The sequence below is a fragment of the Rhinolophus sinicus genome, chromosome 14 (assembly GCF_057876585.1).
Source record: "Rhinolophus sinicus isolate RSI-liver-muscle chromosome 14, RSI-T2T, whole genome shotgun sequence".
NCBI classification, from domain to species: domain Eukaryota; kingdom Metazoa; phylum Chordata; class Mammalia; order Chiroptera; family Rhinolophidae; genus Rhinolophus; species Rhinolophus sinicus.
Window position 1 is genome coordinate 38,930,190 of NC_142514.1, and position 21,891 is coordinate 38,952,080.

The 21,891-nt window shown below is 51.1% G+C and overlaps 1 protein-coding gene across 1 annotated transcript in view; it reads left to right on the forward strand.

Annotated features, from left to right (window-relative positions):
- Nucleotides 1–21,891, forward strand: part of ACOT11 (acyl-CoA thioesterase 11) — a 46,337-nt gene that overhangs the window by 4,494 nt on the left and 19,952 nt on the right. Inside the window, exons 2-3 of the mRNA XM_019742864.3 lie at nucleotides 18,475–18,682; nucleotides 19,668–19,737. Coding sequence (XP_019598423.3) covers nucleotides 18,475–18,682; nucleotides 19,668–19,737 — 278 coding nt within the window. The remainder of the gene's footprint in view (nucleotides 1–18,474; nucleotides 18,683–19,667; nucleotides 19,738–21,891) is intronic.

Here is a 21,891-nt window from a genome sequence, read left to right on the forward strand (position 1 = left end):
ATCATCATGGTTCCTCTCCTCTGAATGGCCAGTCTCCTGAAGGTCCCATCTGCCTTTCCATCTACCCTGAGCCCTCATAATAGGGAGGTGGGCATAGGATCACTCTCCCCCCACCCCAGTACAGATAAGACATGGAGTAATAAAATGATTTGCCTGGGTTTGTACAGCTGCCAAGGGACTCAGAATCTCTACCTACGAGGCTGGGACCCTTTTCCAGCCACTGTCTTGACCTGGAAGGCATCTCTAGCCTCTGTGCACCCGGAACGTGGTTTTACTGTCTGTCATACTTAGACCCATCTCCTCCCAGCGTCCTTTGCTCACTTCATACACTGACAGTGCAGATCCAAGGCTACCTGTCTCCCGTACCTCTCATACTCGAGGGTCCAGGGAGGCTGCCCCACCGCCCTTCACCTATCCCTTGTCCAGGGGGGGCCAAGCTGGCTTCCCTGGCACCTCTGGATGGCAGCTCACTGCCCTGCCTCACAGTGTCAGTGTCCAGAGACCTGTCTTGGAGACACTAATTCACTTCACCCCTGAGGCCTCAGTTTTCTCATCTGTGAACCAGGTCTGTTCCTGCAGATCTTGCTATAGTATTGGTGAGATGAAAGATTTTGGAGGAACGTAGAACTTGGCACATGATTTGCCATGGTGAATCTTGGTTCTTTTCATCTCATCTGGACTTCAGTTTCCTCAATGGGTTAATGACGGGGTCAGTTGGTCGGATGAGAAGGTAACAGTTAGGAGTACCTGCTAAGTGTCAGGCATGTTTAAACTTCCCAACAGCTCTGCCAGGCTGCTGGTATTATTCATCTGGCTTTACAGATACGAAAACTCAGGGTCTGGCATTGAGCTGCTTTGAGCTAGTTAGATAATTCCCCGTCTTGTCTCACCCAGGCTGCAGCGGGGCGGGCGCTGGTGCTGTGGCTCTTCTCCTTGTCCTGGGCCGACCTGGCTGAGCCGAGGAACTGACACTGTTGCCTTATGCCTGCTCTGTCCTGCGGTTCCAGGGACAGATGGTGCTGGCGGCTAGGTCCTCGGCCAGTTCCCTGGCTGTGGGCCTGCGTGCTTCTGCCATTCTCTAGGAGCAGCTTCCTTTCGAGTAGGAGGTGGCATTAGGGCAGTGATGGAGAGGACCAGAGTCTGGTGCTTTGGGGACACAGGGATGAGTCAGACTGGGCTGTCTTCAGGTGTCCCCAAGCTGATGGGGAGACAGATGAACAAACTGATGATGACAGCACAGTGTGGCCACAGTGAGGGAAGCCCAGAGGTCTAGGGCGTAGGGCAGGCTCCCTGGAGGAGGTGATGGGTTAGCCCTGCAAGCTTTTCCAGGTTAGGAAGCATAGTCCAGGTGGAGGAACCCATGTAGGAGATGTAGGAAAGAGCGCATCCACAAGGAATGGGGAGAGAATTAGGCAGTGACCCTTGAGGAGTCTCTCCCTGGCCCCCTTGTCCAAGTAATATGTACATCCTGTGTGGGGCTTCTTCAATAACAATAATTTGACCTCAGCAAATCAGACATTAAATATTAAGCATCTCTTGATTGTGGTAATCATTTCACAATGTATAGCTATATCAAAACATGACATTGTGCAACCTAAATACATACAATTTTTTGTCAATCATTATCTCAATAAAGATGGAAAAAAAAAGTGTAGTGAGGCACTGGGTCTCTACAGAGACGTGGGACCTGGCCCCTGTCCTCATGGAGTTTCTTACTTCCTCATGTGTGCACCCACTTTACAGTCTAGGAAGCACATGTACGTGCTTTACCTTGTCTGGTTGTTTAGAAGCCCAGAGAGTCAGCAGGCGGCCGGCAGCACCTCCCCTGGGGCCCATCACTCAGGATGCCATGCTCACTGTGGGTGGCAGTACCAAACCCCAGATCTCTCCATTCCTTGGCATTGACCTATTTGTGACCTCTGGAACAGGCTACAATCCTCCCTGGGGTGTGGACACCCAGGTGTGGCCCTGCTTCAGGCCTGGAAACTGGTCAGAGGTCAGAAGGGGAGTGGCCCATAGGCCTTTCTAAAGCAGCCTGAGGTTTCCAGCACACGCCAGGGCTGAGCCGGACCAGGTGGGTCTCTACTTGCTTTTGATTCCTTAGGGAGGGTACAGAGAGACCCCACTCCTCCTTCTCTGGGGATATTGCCTCTGTGAGCTGTGGAAGGGACAGATGGATAGTCTGGAGTCAAAAGACTCCGGCTGGCTCTTGGCTAGTGGGTGGCAGTGACTCCTTTCCCAGCCTCAGTTTCCTCATCTGTAACATGGGACGCAGGGGTAATAATGATCCTTGTCACGTGAGCCTGCTTTGTGCTAAGCAGGTTAGCTCTCTGCTGGCATTTACACAGAAAAGATGAGTTTTAAAAGATTGAATGGCATGCCTACACACCTTGAGAGTAGTGGGGTACATGGAAAAGGGGTGCCTGGAGAGAGGAAGGGGCCTGAGGATTAAATTATTTTGGGCAAGGGGAGGGACCCTCCCCTGAAGAGAGCAGGACGGGGGCAAACACAGCACTGCTTCCCTGCACCCCTCCACCCCTGCCCTGAGGGCCTCTGGGACTCTGGGTTTACCTGATCTCCACTGCCCCACCTTGCGTTTGAAGATAAAAGGAGAACTGGGCAGCCAGACTAAGAGAAGTGTGTCTTACTGTATAAACTGGTTCTCAGCTAGGCAGTCGGGAGGCTGGGAGGGACTTCTGGGCCTGCTCAGCCCTGTGGATAGGCCGTAGTGGGGTGATGGTGGTGGGGGTGCTGAGATCCCCATAGCCCACTCCCCCTCCAGCTCTTTTCCAGATCACCTGGAAGGAAGGAGAGCTGAAGGCAACCCACAGAGGGTCTCCAAAGTCTCAAACTCTGGCTTAGAAGTCCTGTGGGCTGGTGACTGGATCTCCCTCCAGGGCTGGTATCCCCCCAGCAGCACCCCCACTAGCTCTGGAGTCAGAGAACCCAAGTCCAATCTACCATCTGCGTTTTACTGGCCATGTGTCCTTGGATGGATCTTTCCATGTTTCCTGAGTTTCCTTTTCCTCAACCGTAGAATGAGAACTCCTGCTTTAGAGTGGTGAGAATTAAAGGATCCCTAAAGACGAGGTCCGGCACACAGTAAGTGCACAATAAACGGCAGCCATCGGTTTCTAAAAAGGGATCTTTGAGCGTCTGTGAGGCAGTTTTTGGGCAGTCCCTGGGCTCTAGCAGCTCTCTGGCTCGGGGAACCCTCTTCTACTGGCTCTGTCCCATTCGCAGACAAATGAACTCTAATACCTCCCAGCCTCTCCCCCTGTCCCCATGTCCCCTTCCAACTCATCTCTTGTTTCTTTGCTCCCCTTTCCCACAAGTCTCTAAAAGAGTTTTCTGCAGTCCCTGCTTTCACTTCTTTCTATCTCCTGCTTTCCCTAATCCGCTCTCACTGGACTCCTCTCTTTCTCTGCCCTTCCTCTGCTCCCTTGCAGCTTCTCTCCCCATCTGCCTGGACCTCTCAGCAGGTGCCCCTCCTTCTGGAGATCCCCCCTCGCCTGGTGCTCCTCCCCTCTCATCCAATGCTCCTTCTCAGTCCTTTGCAGGCTCCTCCTCCCACCTGAGCTCCAAACAGACTGTCTTTGCTCTCTCCTTAGATGATCTCTGTCCTAGTTACTATGGCTGTGTGACAAACTACCCCCAGACTTAGTGGCTTAAACCAGGAACAATTTTATCATATCTTGAGATTTTTGGGTCAGCAGTTTAGGCAGGGCTTGGCGGGGTGACTCTTCTGCTCCATGTGGCATTGATGGCGATTACTTGGTGATATTCAGCTGGTGGACAGGCTGGACTAGGGAGTCCAAGATGGCGTCACCGGTATCTGGCTGGTTGGCATGGCTAGCTGGTTCTGTTTTCCCAGCACCCACATGGAGCCTTTTCCAAATGATGGTCTCAGGGTGGTCAGATTTCCTATCTTGCAGCTGGCTCCATCAGAGCAAGGGTTCCAAGAGGCATAGGTGGAAGCTAAGAGGCTTCTCATGATCTAGTCTCAGAAGTGCCAGTGGAAATGCCACTATGAGTGACCCAGATTCAAGGGGAGGGGATTAGACTTGACCTGTCATAGAGTAGCAAAGAATTGGCAGCCGTGTTTGATCACAGGGTGCTGTGGGTCTTAAATGCCCATATACTCTCATGTATCCAGGTGCAGCCTCTTCAGTGTGCTCTAAACTGGAACTTTCAGTTACCTTCTTGGGTAGCTCTCTTTAAGTGTTTAATAGGATCTCAAAAATTGTTGATTCCATCCCGTACTTATTTCTCCCCTGGTCTCCCCCAACTCAGTAACTAGCACCATCATCCACCAGCCATTTGTCTAAAGCCTGGGTCCTTCCTGCAGCCTCCCTTTCTCTCACCTTTCACAAGTGGAATCCATCGGCAAATCATGCTGGCCCGTGTCCCAAATACTCCCTTGGGCCATCACCTCTCTGGTCTCCAGTGCTACTAACCCAGCCCAATCTCCATCATCTCTCCTTAGACTGCAGTGGCCCACTGAGGAGTCTCTCTGCTTCTTCTCTCACCGTAAAATCCACCCCCACACAACAGCAGAGTGATCTTAAAATGCAGGTCAGGTCTCCTCACTCCCCACTTGCAGCGTCCAGTTCTTCCCATCATGCTTGGAGTAAAATCCAAACTCTGTTGGGACCTACAAGGCCTTGGGTGACAAGGGCCCTGTCTGTTTCTTTGACTGCACTTTCTACCACACCCCCTCCCTGACAATGCTCCTGCTACTCTGGCTGCCCTGCTGTTCCTCTGGCAGCCAAGGTTGTCCTTGAGATCTTTGCACCCGTTTCCCTGCCTAGAAGCTGGTGCCCCCAGAGCCTTGACAAATCACCCCTTCTTGTCATTCATTCAGATCTTGGCCGTGAAGCCTCCCTGATAACCCAACCCAAACTACCTCCTCCCCATCCATCACCTCCTCTCTTGATCACATCTGCTGTATTTGTTCCTTAGAGCATTTTTCACTCTAAAATGACCTTGTTCCTTTTTTTGTTGACTGTCCATGAGAGAAGAGTTTGTGTCTTTGTTCAATGCTGTCATCCCAGCACCTAGAAGGAATGAACAGGAGTTTTAAAAGGGATCAGTGTTGATCCCCAGCCAGAATTGTCCTCTTTCTAACCTTGTCCACCCCTGTCTGGTCTTGGTTTTGTACCTTGGTTTTGTACCTAGGACCCTTCCTGTCCTCTGACCCAGCTGGTCCTTAGATTTGCAGCCAGAGGCCTGTCACTCAGGCCACGTGTATAGGCCAGCCCCTCCCTGTCTCTCTTAGGGCCTGGCTGTCCTGTGCCACTCCCTGTTCCCTCTGTTCCCCTTCACAGGGCTGGGCCTCATGCTGCCTACCATACCCCAGAGGGAGGCTGTCTCCTCCCTGCCACGAAATCTTCCCTGCCCTAAACACGCCCCCCACCCCGCACCAGAGCAGAAGCCTTCAGTCACCACCGGGTGCCCGTTTGGTTACAGCAGAAGTTGTCACTGTTGCGTTGTTAACAGATGAAATCATGTGGTTGTTTTTTTCATAAAGAACCATTAAGCTAGAGCCACCCCAGCATGCATACAACTTACAGCAAAGTGACTGCAACGGAAAAAGGTAAATGCAGCCCCACACCATGAATCTTGTTTCTTTTCATCTGCTTGGTTTTATGTTTGTTGCAGTATTTCAGGGGGCCATCTAGGACTGCCTGTGTCTTCGTTCAAGCCATTTGATCAAAATGTTGAACAGAGCAGGCAAATGTGGCAGGCCACTGGAGATACCTCCCAGGTTCAATTTCACATATGTTTACTGCGCATTTACCATGTTCTGGGTCTGTGCAAATGAAAACCATGCAAGATATGTCTTTTGTTGCCCCAGTGATCTCTTCCCTTGTGCCTGGAATGCCTTGACCCCAGTGAACCTGAGCTGGTTTCTAGTGATCGCCACCTTCTATTCCGAGAAGCCATTTCCTTCATGAGGCATCTTAAGCCTCCCTGGGGCCCAGCAGTCCCTGAGTCTGGTTAAAAACTCTGTGCGGTTAAACATCTGTGGGAGGCCTCTGTGGAGTGCCACAGACTCGATCCTGTTCAACGTCTTGATTCGTGGCTGAAATGAAGCCCTGGTGCTAGACAGATTGCACGGTCACCTGGCAGTGATTGCATAGAATGGGGAGGAAAGGCCCATTTCAGCCCCACCATTGCTGGGAGCTTCCCTGCAGCTCTCCTGTCCACCTGAAGGTGGGTCTTCATCCTTAAGCTTGGTGAGGGCTCTGCAAAGGCTGCCTGGGGTCATGGTGGATGTCTCTTAACCCTGAGGACCTGTACAGGCTCCTCCTGGTTCGGATGCTTTCCTGTGTCATTCAACAATGCCTCGCTTTTTAACAACACGAAGAGCTGACATTTTTTCAAGCACTTTCAAAGGGTCTGATCCTGTTCTAAGCACCTTGCACATAGAACCTCATTGAATCCTCTCTATGATATTATTATTCCCATTTTATAGATGCGGAAAGTGAGGCTGAGGATGGTTTACGTAAACGGCCTAAGGTTATCCAGCGAGATGGGAGGGGCTTGGATTCCCACACAGCTTTGTCTGCTGGGCCTTGCTGCTGCCTTCCTGCCAGCCCTGTGGGCCTTCCTGTTTTTTATGTTCTCTCTCTGTACCCTGCTCATGATTTCTTCAACAAAACTTTTTTGTGGGCTGAGATTCATCTGAGACAGTGCAGGGCACATGATGGTGGAGGTGGAACTAGGACAGGTACCTTGCAGCCAAAGAGCTTGAGGCTGAGGCTGGAGTGCCCAGTGGAGAGCCGGTGACACACCTGCTCAGCTCAGTTCAGCAGCCCCTGCCAGAGATGGACCTGGCCAGCCCTGGGTCTCACCCTTAGACCTGAGGACTCTGGACCTTAGAAGCAGCCCCTGGAGGGTGGGTGTCTCCTTGCTAGGCCTCATTCTGAGCCCTGGTCCACCCCTCACACGAGGAAGGGAATGTATTCATGGATGTCAGATCCAGCTCTGCTGAGGAATGGTTTCTTGAACACATTGGGGGGAAAAGTTGGTGTGTTGTTCGATGGAAAGCTGGGTACGAAGACAGGAGGATTGCAGATCTGGGCAGCAGGAGAACGGGGGCTGTCTGGTGCCTTGAGTGCAGGGGATGTCACCCCTGAGGTGCTGCCTGAAGAGGAGCATGGGTAGGGTGGGGGTTGTGGGAGGACACCATCCCTCGGCAGAAGGGGCCTGCAAGGGCTGGAGGAGTGGCTGGGCCTCCAAGGGGCCACCCTACGTGCTGCCAGCTTCCTGGGGCAGGAAGTTCCAGCTGTGGCCAGAATCCTGCAGGGCTGAGAGGAGCAGCTCAGGCCTGAGGAATGTATGCAGCCTGGGAGGGTGAGAGGGGCCCCTTTCCTGCTTCCGTTACTTCTCTCTGGGGGGGAGGAGGAGTGAGGGAGTGAGAGAGAGAGAGAAAAGAGAAGAGAGAAAGAGGTGCTTTTCCTCTCTTCTACTTGCTCTGTTCCCTACCAGCCTCTATTCTTTGACCTCATGGTTTTTCTATTCTCTCTCTCTTTTCAGTCCCTCTCTTTCCCTTCTTGCTTTGTCTCTGTAACTTGTCTCTTCTTCTCTCCCTTTCACTCTTCTCGTTCTCTCTCCCTCTCCCTTGCCTTCCTGGAGGGGACTTGTGATCCTTGTAGCTTGTGTGCCCAGCTCCAAGGTTAAACATGGTTGTTGGATGGCCGGGCCTGACACATCACCTGGCCACCCGTTGCCATGGTGACCCAGAGGCAGTGGCAAGCAGCAGCCTTAGCAGTCTGGCAGGGAGGGAATGAAGGACTCTGGTGAAGAGAAAGGCTGGGCCTGTTTTTCACAGTTTCTGAAGGGCCCACCCCACTGCCAGGAGTTCCAGCATGCGGGTCTTGCTTGTGAATGTAGGTTCCAGGCTGGGTGCTATCAGAGCAACTCTTCTGAAGGGCCACAGGCGCTATCAGAGGGATTGGGGCCAGTGATTGGGGCCAGTGGGACTTATGGTCGGATTGCCTGTGTTCAGATCTCCTGCTTCTTTGTGGGTTCTGCTGGAGGTAGGGGATGGGATGTGGCAAATAGCCCCAAGGGAGGAAGCCACAGGGAGGCAGCTGGCAGCTGTGTGGAGGGAATGGAAGAACTCTGACAGGCAGACCTGCTCCTCAGTGGAAGGGTCTATGTCATAAGGGAGTGAGCCTCCTGTCTCTGGGAACGAGCAAGCTCATGTTGGAAGCCACTGGAGGGAGCCTGGTAGGTGAGATTCCTATACCTGAGAGGGGCATATCTATCTGACTAGGAGGTTTCCTCACCCTCCGGAGAGTTGAGGATTTACAAAGTCCTGTGTTCAGCTCACAAAGAGCTTGCAGTTTCCTCTCTGGAGGTGGCCACCTCATAGGCTTCTGGGCCTTGAGTACCCAGTAGGACAAGTGCCTTTGCCCTGGACTGTGCTGGGAGGAGGTATTGATAACGTCACCGTTTCCTGCAGAGGATGTGAAGATGGACAGAGCATCCCTGTATAGGTCCCAGCCTGGCATGTATGGTGAGGAAGGGCCGTGCCTGGCATTATTACCTGGGATGTAGCAATAACTACTTTCCCTGTCAGATGAGACAGGCATTTACAGCAAAGTGGCCAAGCAGCCTCAGCCTTTGAGTTAAACAGACTTGGTTCAAGTTCCAACTCTGCCCTTTACTGGCTGTGTCATTGTGTGTGTGTCTATGTGCAAGTTACTTCCACTTTCTGAGCCTCCGTTTTCCCATCTATAAAATGGGAATAATAATAACATTCAACGATTAGGGCCATGTTAAGACTGAATGAGGCAAGGCATAGAAAATGCTTACAGCACAGTGCCTGGCACATATTAAATATTTAAGCAAGGGAGAGAGATTGTTCTCAATCTCATCTGCACACCTATCCTTTCAATTTTATAAAGGAGGAAGCTGGGGCCAGAGAGATGAAAAAACTTTCTAACGTCCCATCGGTCTTTACTTGTGGGGCATACTGCTGGGACAGCACCTAAATAATACAGAGAAAAGGTGAGGTGTTGGTTGAGACTAAGTTGAACCCACAGCGCCACAGTGCCAGTCCCTTATGCCACAGGCTCTGCACACATACCCTGCTGCCCTGGGTCTAACAGCACCTCCTAAGTCACCCCTTGTTCTATTGCGGTCTTCCCACCTAGACCTTGGCTCTGTGAGGATGAGGACCCACTCAAGCCTGTCCACTCAGGCTTATCCACTCAGGCAGCCCCTGCTCAGACTCTCAGGAAGTGCCAGAATAAAAGGAGGGCAGAACCTTTGCGATTTACAAAGCACTTTCCATATGTCCCCTCCTTTGCACCTCAGGACAACTCTGCAAAGTTCTTATTCATGTCGTTTTACAGACGAGGAAATGGGCCTGTGGGGGTACTCAGTTGTTGAACACATGACTAACTGGATGAAAGGGGAAATGAGTTGGCTGCCACCCCTGTGTTTCTGAGGGTAGATCTGGGGTTGTCATGCGGCTGCAGAAGCCACGGTCCCACGCTGCCTCCCTTCTCCACATTTCCATTTCCCCAACGGTGAAAAACGAAGGCTGCTGGAGTCTGTGGTGATTTAGGAAAGACAAGCCCTAGTCCAGCCCAACCGATCCATCCTCTCCAGCCTCCTGGAAAGGATGCTCCCTCACATACACATAGCACTTCACAGTTAGCTGGGTGCCTTTAGTTTGGGGAGCTCTTTGGGTTCTCACACTACTCTTGGATGAGATGGAGTGGGGGTGTTTGTCACAGTTTCTCAATAACTTATCCAAGGTCTGCCTGACTCTAGGCCTTTTACTTAAGACCTTGGACCGGTAGCACCCCCATGCCTCAGTTTTCCCAGCCATACAAGCAGGCAGTTGTCCTCCTTACTGTCATGGTGAAGGAAAGGGCTGCTGTGTAGGCCTGTGCTGAAGCCCAGCTCTGTGGTGCAGAGCAGGGGGACCGTGGACAGGACTTGGGACGTCTCTGGGCTCTGGTCCCCTGTGTACCTCGCCAATGACAACACCACAAATATGTGCTCATGGGTTAGATGGGTTCGGAATGGAAAAGCATTCAGGAAATGCCCTCTCCCTGCTCTGGCTCTTGGCAGGCTCCTCCCTGGGGCAGGGGAGTTCTGAGGACCCGGCTGAGGGTAGGTGTCAGATTTCAAACAAGGTTATTTTTTACCCTGGGGGTGTGGAGGGGACCAGGTGATGTTCAGGCTCTCTGTTCTACAACGGGGTGAAGGGGCAGGGGTGGGAGCCCAGCCTCTCCTGGGGAACCTCTCTTGACCTCATGGCCTGCGTTCTCCCTGCCTACGTGGGCTGACACTAGTGGGAATCTGGGACTCACTGAACAAACTCATTCGTTTGGTCCACGAAGGCTCTGTGCTGGACCTCATGCGAGATAGAGGGCTCCAGTCTGGTGGATCTTCTGGTCTGGTGTCAACCAAATACTCCCTCAATAAAATGAACATTGTCATTCATTACAGGGGAAGGCACACAGTGCCCGGAGTATGAGGATAGAGGAAGACATAATAGAACTGAAGTATGAGTAGGCAGAGGGAATGGCACAGGCAAAGGCCCTGTGGTGGGCGGTGGCATGATGAGTACGAGGAACTGAAGAAGCCTGAGAGTCTGGGGGCGCGTGGTGTGAGCAAGCCTGGAGGTTCTGTGTGGGGCCTTGAGGCCTTGTTGAGGAATTCCTCCTGGGTGCTAAGCCCTGGACGGTAGGAAAGAGTCCTGGAGGCTAGAGTTAAATGCTCCAAGATGAGGAAACTGAGGCCCAGAGAGCTAATATAATAAAAGCTACCTACCATGTTTACCACGTTCCAGGTACCATGCTAAACAGTCTGCTTCCAACATCTTTTTTTGTTAACGTAGTTGGCATTTTACATTTAATTTAATTTAATTTAGCAGACTTACCTGATATTTATCTAAAAGGTTTTTCTGAAGAATTAAAACAATTTATCAAAGTGAAATATAATATACAGTTACCCATTTTAAAGTGTAAAATTCAGTAGCATGTAGTACATTCACCATGTTGTACAACCACCCCCTCTGCCTAGTTCCAAAATATTTCTATCACTCCAAAATAAAACTCCTTACCTATAAAGCAGTGTCTCCCCATACCTCCTTTTCCTAGCCCTTGGCAACCACCAATCTGCTTTCTGTCTCTATGGATTTATCTCTTCTGGCTATTTCATATAAGTGGAACCATGCAATATGTGTCCATTTGTGTCTGGCTTATTTTACTTAGCATAGTGTTTTTGAAGTTCGTCCACATTTTAGCATATATCAATATTTTATACCTTTTTATATGTAGTATTCCATTACCGTGTTTTCCCCAAAATAAGACCTAGCCAGACCATCAGCTCTAAGGTGACTTTTGGAGCAAAAATTAACATAAGACCCAGTCTTATATTATATTAGACCCAGTATTATTATATTATATTATACCCAGTATTACATTATATTGTATTACATTATACCCGGTCTTACATTAAATTAAAATAAGACCTGGTCTTATATTAATTTTTGCTCCAAAAGACGCATTAGAGCTGATGGTCTGGCTAGGTTTTATATATATATATGGCAATCTGTTTATTCATTTACCAGTTGGTGGACATTTGCACTGTTTCTACCTTTTGGCTATTGTTAATAGTACTGCTGTGAACATGTGTGTCCATGTACTATTTGAGTACCTGTTTCCAGTTCTTTTGGGAACATGGAATTGCTGAGTCATATGGTATTTCTATACTCAATTATTTGAGGAATCATTCAACTATTTTTCAAGCATTTTACATTCCCACCAGCAATGTATGAGGGCTCCTTTTTTAAAAAATTAAATTTTATTTTTTTACATTGAGGTATAATTGACATACAACATTATATTAGTTTCAGGTATATAACATAATGAGTCAATATGAGGGTTCCTTTTTCTCCACATCCTCACCAGCACTTATTTTCCATGATTTTGATTATACCCATCCTAGTGGGTTCATTTTCTTGTATAATCCTCACTACAACCCAGGTTCTTTTATTATCCCCATTTGGCAGATGAGGAAACTGAGGTATAGAGAGGTAATATAACTTGTCCAAGGTCTCCTGGGGATGATGAGCTGATAAACGTTTCATTATTACTGAGCCTTACAGGAGGGCACTCCACTGAACATGCCCCCGTGTAGCTCTCCTTCCAAAGGAGAGGTGGGGCTGGACTGGAGAAGGCTTGTCCTTAGCTCAGAGTTTCCAAGCTGCCTTCCTCACCAGATTTGGTGTGCCTTCCAGGACTAGAAGGCCGAAGGCCCTCCCACCCACTGTCTCCATACTAAGAAGGCCAAAGAGCTGGCTGTCAGAAGAGGGAAACCCACTGCCTGATCAGCCTGCACCAGGCTGTGGGCTCTGGACGGAGACTCAGGGCCCTGGCCTCTGTTTTCTCCTCGGCCACTGGCTGTCTGTGTGACTTGGGGTAGTTTGCTTCCCTTCTCTGAATCTCAGAAAGAATTTCTTCCGTTTTTCCCATCTCCAAGGCCTATGGAGGTACTATAGAGACGTAAACGTGGACTTTGGCTTGTGGATCTGGGAGTGTCTTAAACTCTATCACTTCCCAGGTGCTCAGAAGCAATATACCTGCTCCCAGCCTTGGTTTGCTCATCAGTAAAATGGGTAGAATAATACAGGGTAGATATGAGAATTACTGAGGTAATGTATCTGAAAGCTCCTAGCATAGAACTTGAGACATACTTGGTGTTCAATAAATGTTAACCAAATGAATGACATATAGAAAAGAAATACTGGTTTCGTTCTTTACCTTTTCTACCCCAATATCTTGAAAAATGTAAAGTGCCAACACACCCTGTAGCTAGAAGTAAAATGAGGATGTTTGTATAGGGCACTGGGACTATAGAATGAAGATATGATCTGATTTTATATGACAGTCAGAAGCTTATGGAACAGTCCACTGGTGTCCTTTCCTCAGCCCTCAGGCTGGCCGCATGGGCGAGTGCTCCCTCTTTTTAGCTGAGTTTGGGACCCACTGCTACCCTTTTATCCCTCGTCTGCTGGGACTCTCAAGACCCAGTGCAGTTCTTTGTGGCAGCACCTCTGTGCCACTGGATTCCTAACTCAATCACTCCTCCCTTATTTGGTTTCTTAGCTCTGTTTGCATTTCGGCTCCTGGCGCATGTGTGTCCTGTGTGTGTGTGCAGGCTGCCTTAGAGCCTTTTGTGGGAGGAAGGTCGTGAATAGACCTGAAGGGGAGTTTAGGATGTTGACAAATATGCCTGCTTTGCTGGTGGGGAAACCAGAGGGAGGCCATGCTGGTCTCTCTAAGAGGCTGGAGCCACCTTTGTGGGGACAGGGCATTCGTTTAGGCAGCTCCCCAACAAATCTGCGTGGTCTGGCTCAGACAACCAGGCCTTTCATGGGGCCTGGCTGTGGGCCCCCAGCTTCGGCCAAAGGCTGCTTTTCCCTGCCCCTTGGGCCTGCCTCCTAGTCCCCACCCCCCTGGGAGAGGCAGCAGGGGGAGTGGGAAGAACAGGCTTTATGGTCTCCCACCCTGGGCTTGAGTCCCTGCTCCGCTCTCGATGGCTTTTTGAATTCTCACAGAACCTTTGAAACAGGCTAACAGTCTTGCCCCTTCCCCGTGAAGCTCTGGTGAACTCATGGGTGAGAAAAGTCTATATAAAGTCCAGTGTGAATTATGTTTGGGTCTTTCCCCACTATAGTTCTGTAGGAAGTCTAATCTCAACTTTATGATGCTAATAGTAAGTGCTCAACAAACGTAAACCATATGGCAGGTATGTGCTAGGAGCTTTAAACATTGAATCTCATTTAATTTCATCCTCAGGTTGACCCCTGGAGGCAGGTACTATAATCTCATTTTTACAGATGAGGAAACTGAGGCCCACAGAAGTTGAGTGTGAGTAGCTTGCTCTAAGGTCACACAAGTTAGCTGTGGAATTGGATTTGAACCCCGGGCCAGGCCAACTTCCAGTGCCTGCCATGGGTTTAGTGGGTTAGTTGAGAGGTCACCCAAATCTGCTCCTTCCTGCCAGGGCTGGTGGGTCCCTCTGCTCTAGGCCTGCTGTTCCTGGTGGTATCTCTGCAGGCTTGGCTCCTTTTCTAACTGACCACTGTAGGCCACGCCCCTCTCCAGCAGTCTTCCATGGTTTCTCGGCCCCTTTCCCTCTGTCTCCATCCTCACAGGTACCTAGTACTTTACCTCATGCTCCCTCTGCCACAGCCGTTCCTATCACTGGTGCCATCACCATTTCCACTTCCCCTTTCTGCTGCCTTCATGTCCTCTCTGCACCTCAGCCCTTCCTCATCTTCAGGTCTCAGCTCCAAGGTGGCTCCTGTCATCAGTCTCTTCCATAGGCGTTTATTTGGCACCTGCTCTGTGCCAAGCCTGAATTTGTCCTTGTCCTGTGGGAATGCCTGTCACATGGGAGAAGCGTCTACAAAAAATAGTGACTGCATCACTTGGTCAGTGCTGTGATGGAGACAAACAAGGCTGCAGGGGCCAGGAGGTCCTGACTCTCCCTGGGGAAGACACAGGGATGGAGGAACTTGAAGAAGGAGGAGGAGGGACTCAGTGGCAGATAGGGCAGATAACAGGGTCCTAGGCAGGAGCAGCACCCACATGGCAGAGGAATGAAGGGGGACGAGAGTAGTGCTCTGAGTGAGGAACTGCATGTGGTCAACCTGGGAGAGCAGCTGCTGGGGGTCGTGGCAGGAGCTACAGAGTAGGGCCTTGATCTGGAGAGCAGTAGGGAGCCATCGAGGAGTCTTGAGCATGGGAGGTGCCTGTCAGGCTTGCTCTTCAGACAGGTCTGTGTCATTGTAAGGGACAGAACAGAGTCCCATGGTGGGAGGAGTTGTAAGGACTGGACCTGGTCTCCCTGCCAGGCAGGACATAGTGTTATGGTTGTTGAGTAGGTGGATTTGCATTTTGGAGAGATCTCTCTGGTGTTGCACGGAGGCCGGAAGGAGGTGGAGAGACTGGAGGGCTGTGGACAGACTATGGAAATAATCCAGCGAGTAGCAGTGCGAGGGCCTGAGTGTGTCAGGGTGGTGGGGTAGACTGAGAGCTTTAGGAGGTTGGATCCCTGGGACTTGGCTCCTGGGGAGGGAGGAAATCCAGGTGGAGTTGGTTAATGTGGTACCGTGGGCAAATTGCCTCGAAGGAGCCCTGGGCCAGGAGGGCTCATCCGGGTTCCTGAGCTGTGTGACCCTGAAAAAGCCTTTTCCTCCATGTGCCTCCATGTGAAGGAATTGGGAGAAGTGGCCTCTCCTGCTCTGACCAGCAGGTCTGTGGCGTGGCTGGCTCAGAAGGAGGGACACAGAGCCCATGGTGTTGCCAGCTGAGGCCTAGTCTGGGATTATCAAATCTGGCCAGTGCAGCTGTGGCTGGGGGCCAGAACCTGGCATGGCTGCCATCTGAGACGGCACGTCTCTGATCCTCACATGCCCTCTCCACCTTCATGGTAGGCTCTGCCCTCTTTGTCAGCTGCCTTGGCTCAGCCTGCCTGGCTACCACCCCAGAACCTGACTTCATCCAGGGTCTTCGCTCTCCTCGTGACAGGCCCTGGGAGGAGCAGCCTGGCTCTGGGGCCCCATTGGCCAAACCCTGCCTGGCCTGCACACGCCCCTGCCTCCCAGGCTGGCTGCCTGCCCTCGTTGGGATGAGAAGGAGGCCTAGCCTGGCTTGACATGGACAGACTGCCTTGGAGCCAAAGAAGGAGTTGGAGTCTGAGAGGCTGTGTCCTGGGCCACCATTGCTGCTCTGTCCCCTCCGCTGGTGCTCCAGCCTAGGGGCTATGTACTCCTCTCTTTGAGGAGAGTCAGGGGACAACCACAGTGAGGCTTGTCCCTCAGCTTGCAGGGGGTGGGGAGGGTGGGAGCTCAGCCCTGCTTGAAGGAGCTCAGTATTTCCTGTCTGACAGGGTGACAAGGCTCCTTAGCTTCCTCACTGGAAATCTCAGCTGGGAGTGCCAGAGCCCTGCAGGGGTTAGACCCCAGAATCTTGGAACCAGGGCTGGCATGTCCCTGCCTACCTTGTGAGTGATAGAGGAGGCTCAGGAGGAAAGGGGACTTGCTGAGGATTACACAGCACCTGAAGGACAGGGCTAGAATTTGAACTCACATCTGTCTCTGTTCATCCCACAAACCTTTGATGAGGTCCTACTGTGTGGCAGGTGCTTCTAGGCAGGAGCACTAGAGGAGGAACTTCTCAAAGGGATTGGCCCGCTTTATCTTTGCATTCTCCGTGTTTGGCCCAGGGCCAGTACAGAGGTGGTGCTCCGGTGAATGAGTCAAGGATCCTGCCTCCAGGCAGGTAGAGTCCATTGGAAAGATAGGGACTCCTTTTCGTAAACAGGAAATAGGAGGCTGGTGGGAGTGGGGATTGACCAGGTGAGAACTATTATAGACAGGCTAGGAATTCAGGTGTCCTGATGGCTGGTCTAGGGCTTTTTCCATCCTCAGTTTTCTCATCTGTAAAATGGGGTCAACAGTCCTTACCCTCTGCCTTCCTGTAAGGATCCAGTGAGGCAGTGGATGTGAAATTATGCCTGTGAAGCAGGGACATTGTGTGTGCGTGCTCAGAACTGCCCAGAACCCCCACACGGTCTGCTCTCTTTCTTCTGCCCGCTTACCCTCTGCATCTTGCCTCCCTCATTTCCCAAGCTTTCTCCAGGGCTGCTTCCGGGAATGTTCTGTACAGAACCCCTGGCTGAGGGAGGGGTTTGGGAAGAGTGTGGATGAATGCAGTCTGCCTACCTCATCCCTCTACTGTATCCCACACTCAGAAAGGCAGCCACCCAAATAAAAACAAAAACAAAACAAAAGGCAGCCCCCCTACATCCATCTCCATGCAGGCCCCCAGTGCATACCAGGCTAAAAATTCCTTGGCAGTGGTTACCATGGTTACAGTCCTGCTGCTTGGACCACCGCAGCCTGTGAGATGCCTGCTAGAGCCTGCAAGCCTGGCAGCCTGGCAGCTCATAGGCCTCCACCCAAGCTGAGAACTATCCTCCTTTTTCTCCCCTCAGTGCCCAGCACTGTACCTGGTACCCAGGGGCTCATGGGAATGAGTTGCCTTTCTGGGGACCCACAAGCTGTTCTGGGTCAGACAGGCCTCGTTTAAATCCCAGTTCTGCCACTTAGGGGTCAGTGACCTTGAACAAATCAACTTGGTGTGTTTTGAATTTATTGAATTAGCTATGGGGGGGAATTATCCAAGCAGTACAGACCCCCAGTACAAGACCTGTCAATGCCCTGAGCTGTCACTGCCCCATCTGCAGCGGTGGCAGGGTCAGCATCGTGTTGTGTCACTCTTTGCTTATGAATTCAGGCCCAGGGCCCTGGCCTTCTTCTCTTCTCGTCCACAGGAGGCCCTGCAGGTAGTGCAGCGGGGTGGGTAGGACTACAGACTGCAGCCAGACCTCTGGGGGCACAGCTGGGCTTTGCCACTTATTTGGACCTCAGTTTCCTCATCTGTAAGATGAGGATAATAATGAACCTACCTTGGGGGTTTGTTGTGTGGATAAAATTGAATTAGTACATGTAAAGTGCTTAGAAGAGTATTTGCTACTTAATTAGTTCTATACAAATGTTGGTGGCAACCGTTGTCGTCACCACAATTGGCAATGGCCATGAGAATTGGAACTCATGTGCTTGCCCCTCCTGTAGTTTTTCTCATACATGCAGAAATATGCAATTCTGTTCACAGTCTAATTAGGAGAGTGGGCCAGAGAGAGGGGATGGCAGGTTGACGCCCCCTTCCCCATCCCACCCCATCTAAGGGACTGCTGGGCACTCGCCACTTCTTCTGCCTGGGGACTGAGAGAAGCTGGGCCCTGGGCAGAAACTCTACCTCTGATTCATGAGTTTGAGGATTTTCTCAGCTCGTTCTCCAGCTGGCAGCTGCTGCAACCCGGGCCGGGTTCACACAGCTGCTCAGTGACTGCCCAGAGCCCTCCCAGTCAGTAGAGCTAAGTGCTAAAAACAAATGAGCACCCAACAGAGGTGTCATATGAAGAGGAAGGGACCCTTGGGGCATGAAATAGGAGCTGCTTTTTGAAACACTGTTGAGAACAAATCCCCAGGCTTGACGGCTTGAGGGCTCACTAGGCCTCCCTGTGTAGAGAGGGGAATCTTTCAAGAATGAAGGTCAAGCTGAGGCAAAACTTTAAAAAGCTGGTTCACAAACTGAAGCAAGGAGGATTAAATTCTCTGCACGATTCTTCTCTACCGTCCCCCTCCTTTGGGTCCAAGGTCATGTTAACACTGGAGTCCTTGGCTTAAAGGAAGCTGGGTGTAAGTGACACCCAGATGGCCCCCTGGGATCTGAGCTATGGGCTGGAGGGTGGTGACCACTCCTGGAGTTGGGGTCCTCTCCCTTTGGCCCTCAGGTCTCACAGATGAGCAGACTGAGGGGACCTTGCCGTGAGCTGACCTCTCTGTCCCCCCCCCCCCCCATTCCCCAGGGCTTTGCCTCTGTGTTCTCCAACCGCCAGTCCCGGAAGTCTGCGTCACGTGCAGAGGACAGCAGTGCCATGGCAGACAGTGACGGGTACCGGAACCCCACAGAGGTACAGATGAGCCAGGTGGTGCTGCCCTGCCACACCAACCAGCGTGCCGAGCTGAGCGTGGGGCAGCTGCTCAAGTGGATTGACACCACGGCCTGCCTGTCCGGTGAGCCTGTGCTTGGCATAGCCATGCTCCACCCACTGGCCCACATGCTCAGAGGAGAGGCCTTGATTTTTCTGAGCTAGTTACTGTCCCCAGGAGTGCCACATGTGTCCCTCACCCCTGCCTTTGCTCATGCTGGACCACCTGCCTGAAATGCCTTCTTGACGCTCAGCTCTGGCTCACCCTCTCCCTCAAACCCCCCAGCTCTGAGTGCCCCTAGGTCCCTGCTCTGACACAGCGTGGCCTTGAATGTGGCTGCTCCAGGACTGGCGGGAGGGCGCTGTGAGCCAAGATCATGCTGCTTGCCGTAAAGAGCTCTCTACACTGAGCTGAATTCAGTGGAGCTGAATCGAACTTTTTTCATTCCTTTTGGTGTCCCAGTATTCTCCAACTCACAGGGAGCTCATAGTCTTGGGGCAGGGGCAGACAGGTGACCCAGCTGTCCCCCAGCACTGTTTTATGGGGACTGGGGAAGGGAGGTGAAATTGGGGCCGTGGGAGAACAAACCAGAGACACTGACCCAGCCCTGGGGGCAGAGAAGGGATTCTAGAGGGACTAAGGCATGGGAGCAGAGTCCTGAGGGTAAGAATGACTCAGGCAAGCAAACAAAGGTGGGTGAAGGTGGGCAGAGGTGCAGCCGCTCTAGGTCAAGAAGTAGAACAGCAAGGTGTGATCATTCATCCATTCAACAGCTACTTATTGAGTGTCTACTATGTGCCAGCCACTGTTTGGGACTGGCACATAGCACTGAACAAGCAGGCAAAAATCCTTGCCCTCAAGTAACTTGCAGTTGAATGGAAGGGAGAGACACTAGGCAGACAAAACTCGGAGGTATAGTGTAACTGTAGTAACCGTGGAGAAGAAAAGTGAAGAAGGGTGGGGGTGCGGGTGAGAAGGCATGGCCTTATCTCAGGGTCTCTGACATTTGCTCAGAGACCTGCGTGACATGGGAGACTGCTAACGCATGGCTTTCTTCCTCTGATGCCAGCGGAGAGGCATGCTGGCTGTCCCTGCGTCACGGCCTCCATGGACGATATCTATTTTGAGCACACTATTAGGTAAGTGGCCCCTCCTGCCTCTCTGTCCTTCTGGGCTCCCCACCATGAGCTCAGGCCCCCTTTCCTGTCTCCTACCTGGAACCTGACATGACTGACCAAGGGCCTTTGCAGATGGAGCAAGAGAAGCCCCCTGGGGAGGAATGATCCCTCTGCAGGGTCTCTGGGACAGCGGGGGGCTGGGAGCTGGCCTGCTGCTGGGTGCAGTGGGATGGGTTCTCTTGGTTAGGGTGGCGCCAAGGAAGTTGCTTCAGGTTTGGAGTTAGATGTTGCGGAGACAGCATCATGGGGTGCTGAGTGACTTTGGGAAAGTCAGTCTCTGTCTCTGGGCCTCAGTTTTCTCATCTGCAACATGGAAGGGATTACATTCAATCCGTGAATGCCTTTTTGAGCTAGGACATTCTCTGTGGGTCACTAGACTGTAGGGAGGTCCCTAGATAAGGTGCCTTAGCAAAGCCTGAGCCAGAAGCTTGGGTCATTTAATCTCTGCTCACATACCTTCAGGGATGAGGAGCTCACTACCTCCTAGGGCTTTTTCTTTTTTTTTTTTTTTAATGTCTGTACTAGTTAGAAAGCTCTTCATTACACTGTGTTGAGCTTTGTCTTCACAGAGCTTTGCTGGGACCCAAGGAGCATGCTAAGCCCTCAGCCCAGCACCATAGGGGCTGCATATATCACTCTTGCCTCTGGGCCTGCTCCTAGACTTGCCATTCGTGCCTAGGGCATCAAGTGCAAGGGCTTCCTCAGGACTTCCTGGGTGCCCAGAGCGTTGCCATCAAGGAAGAAGTGTGGCCAGTCCTGTCATTTATTCAGTCCTTCGTCACTCCTTGCACATTCTCCAGACCAGGGCCCATGCTGGGTCCGGGGCCCACAGAGTCTCTGTGCACCAGCAGCTCCCATTCTGCAGGGAGGCAGATGTAGAAACATAATTCCAATTAATAGGAGTGAGTGCCAGGCTAATAATGATCTCTGATATATGGGTGCATTGTAATACTTTTCCTAATATCTTTTATAATGACTCAGTTTTTGATTTACAAAAAAGTTGTAGATAGGCCAGAGAGTTCCCATATACCCCACATCCAAATCCTCTATTAACATCTTGTATTCATATGATACCTTTGTCACAATTACTGATCCAATATTGATGCATTATTTGAATGCCTTTTTAATCCTCAGAACAACACTATTAGGTCCTGGCAATTAGTAGCCTCATTTTACAGGTGAGGAAACTGAGGCACAGGGCAGTGAAGTAACTTGCTTAAGGTTGTATAACCAGTGGAGGACCCAGGATATACTACCAGGCAGGCAGTCTGGCCCCACAGCCCTTGTTCTTAACCAGTGGACTACGTTTCCTATATGTCTGGGGGTGGGTGTAGTTCCACAGAAGATAGTCAAGGGGGGATTCCTGGAGGAGGTGTTTGAACTGGCTCCAGTACTGTCAGCACTGTATGTAGTGACACTTTAAAGAACCACAGAGCTGTTCTGGGCCAGCTCTGGGTCTCTGCTGCCAACACAGTTTTTGGCACTCAGAGGAGCTAGGGATAGAGAGGGCTGGCAGGGGGATGCATGCATGATGGATGGACCTGCTGCAGAGCCCAGAAGAGTGCAGGTGAGTCTGGGCAGAGGAGGGTGTGGGTGGAAGGGAAAGTTGGAGAGGATCCTGGGTAGGAAGACAAGCTGGGAAGGGGCCTGGAGCATGGTTGGCGGCCAGGAAAGGTGGAGAAGGTTTTTTGTTTGTTTATACTTTTGCAATTTAAAAATATTTCAAAATATCACTAAGGGATAAGAACTCTTTTTAAACTTAACCTCAGGGCCATTATCACACCGAAACAAAATTAGCAATAATTCTCACAAACATCACATAGCCACACCGTCTCATGAAGTTGTTTCTATTTTGTTTTGCGTCACAGTTTTTGTTAAGTCAGGATGTAAATAAGGTTACAATTGGTTGCTATGTTTCTTAAGTTTTTTTTTTTTTAACCATAGATGCTACGCCTCCCCCTATACTTTCTCCCCACCATCTGCCTCTCTCCCTTGCCACCCCCTCCTTTTTCCTTGAAATTTATTTGTTAAGGAAACATGGCCGTTTGCTCTCTAGAGTACGCCATCGTCTGGATGTCGCTGTTAGCATCACCATGACATCATTTGACATGTTCC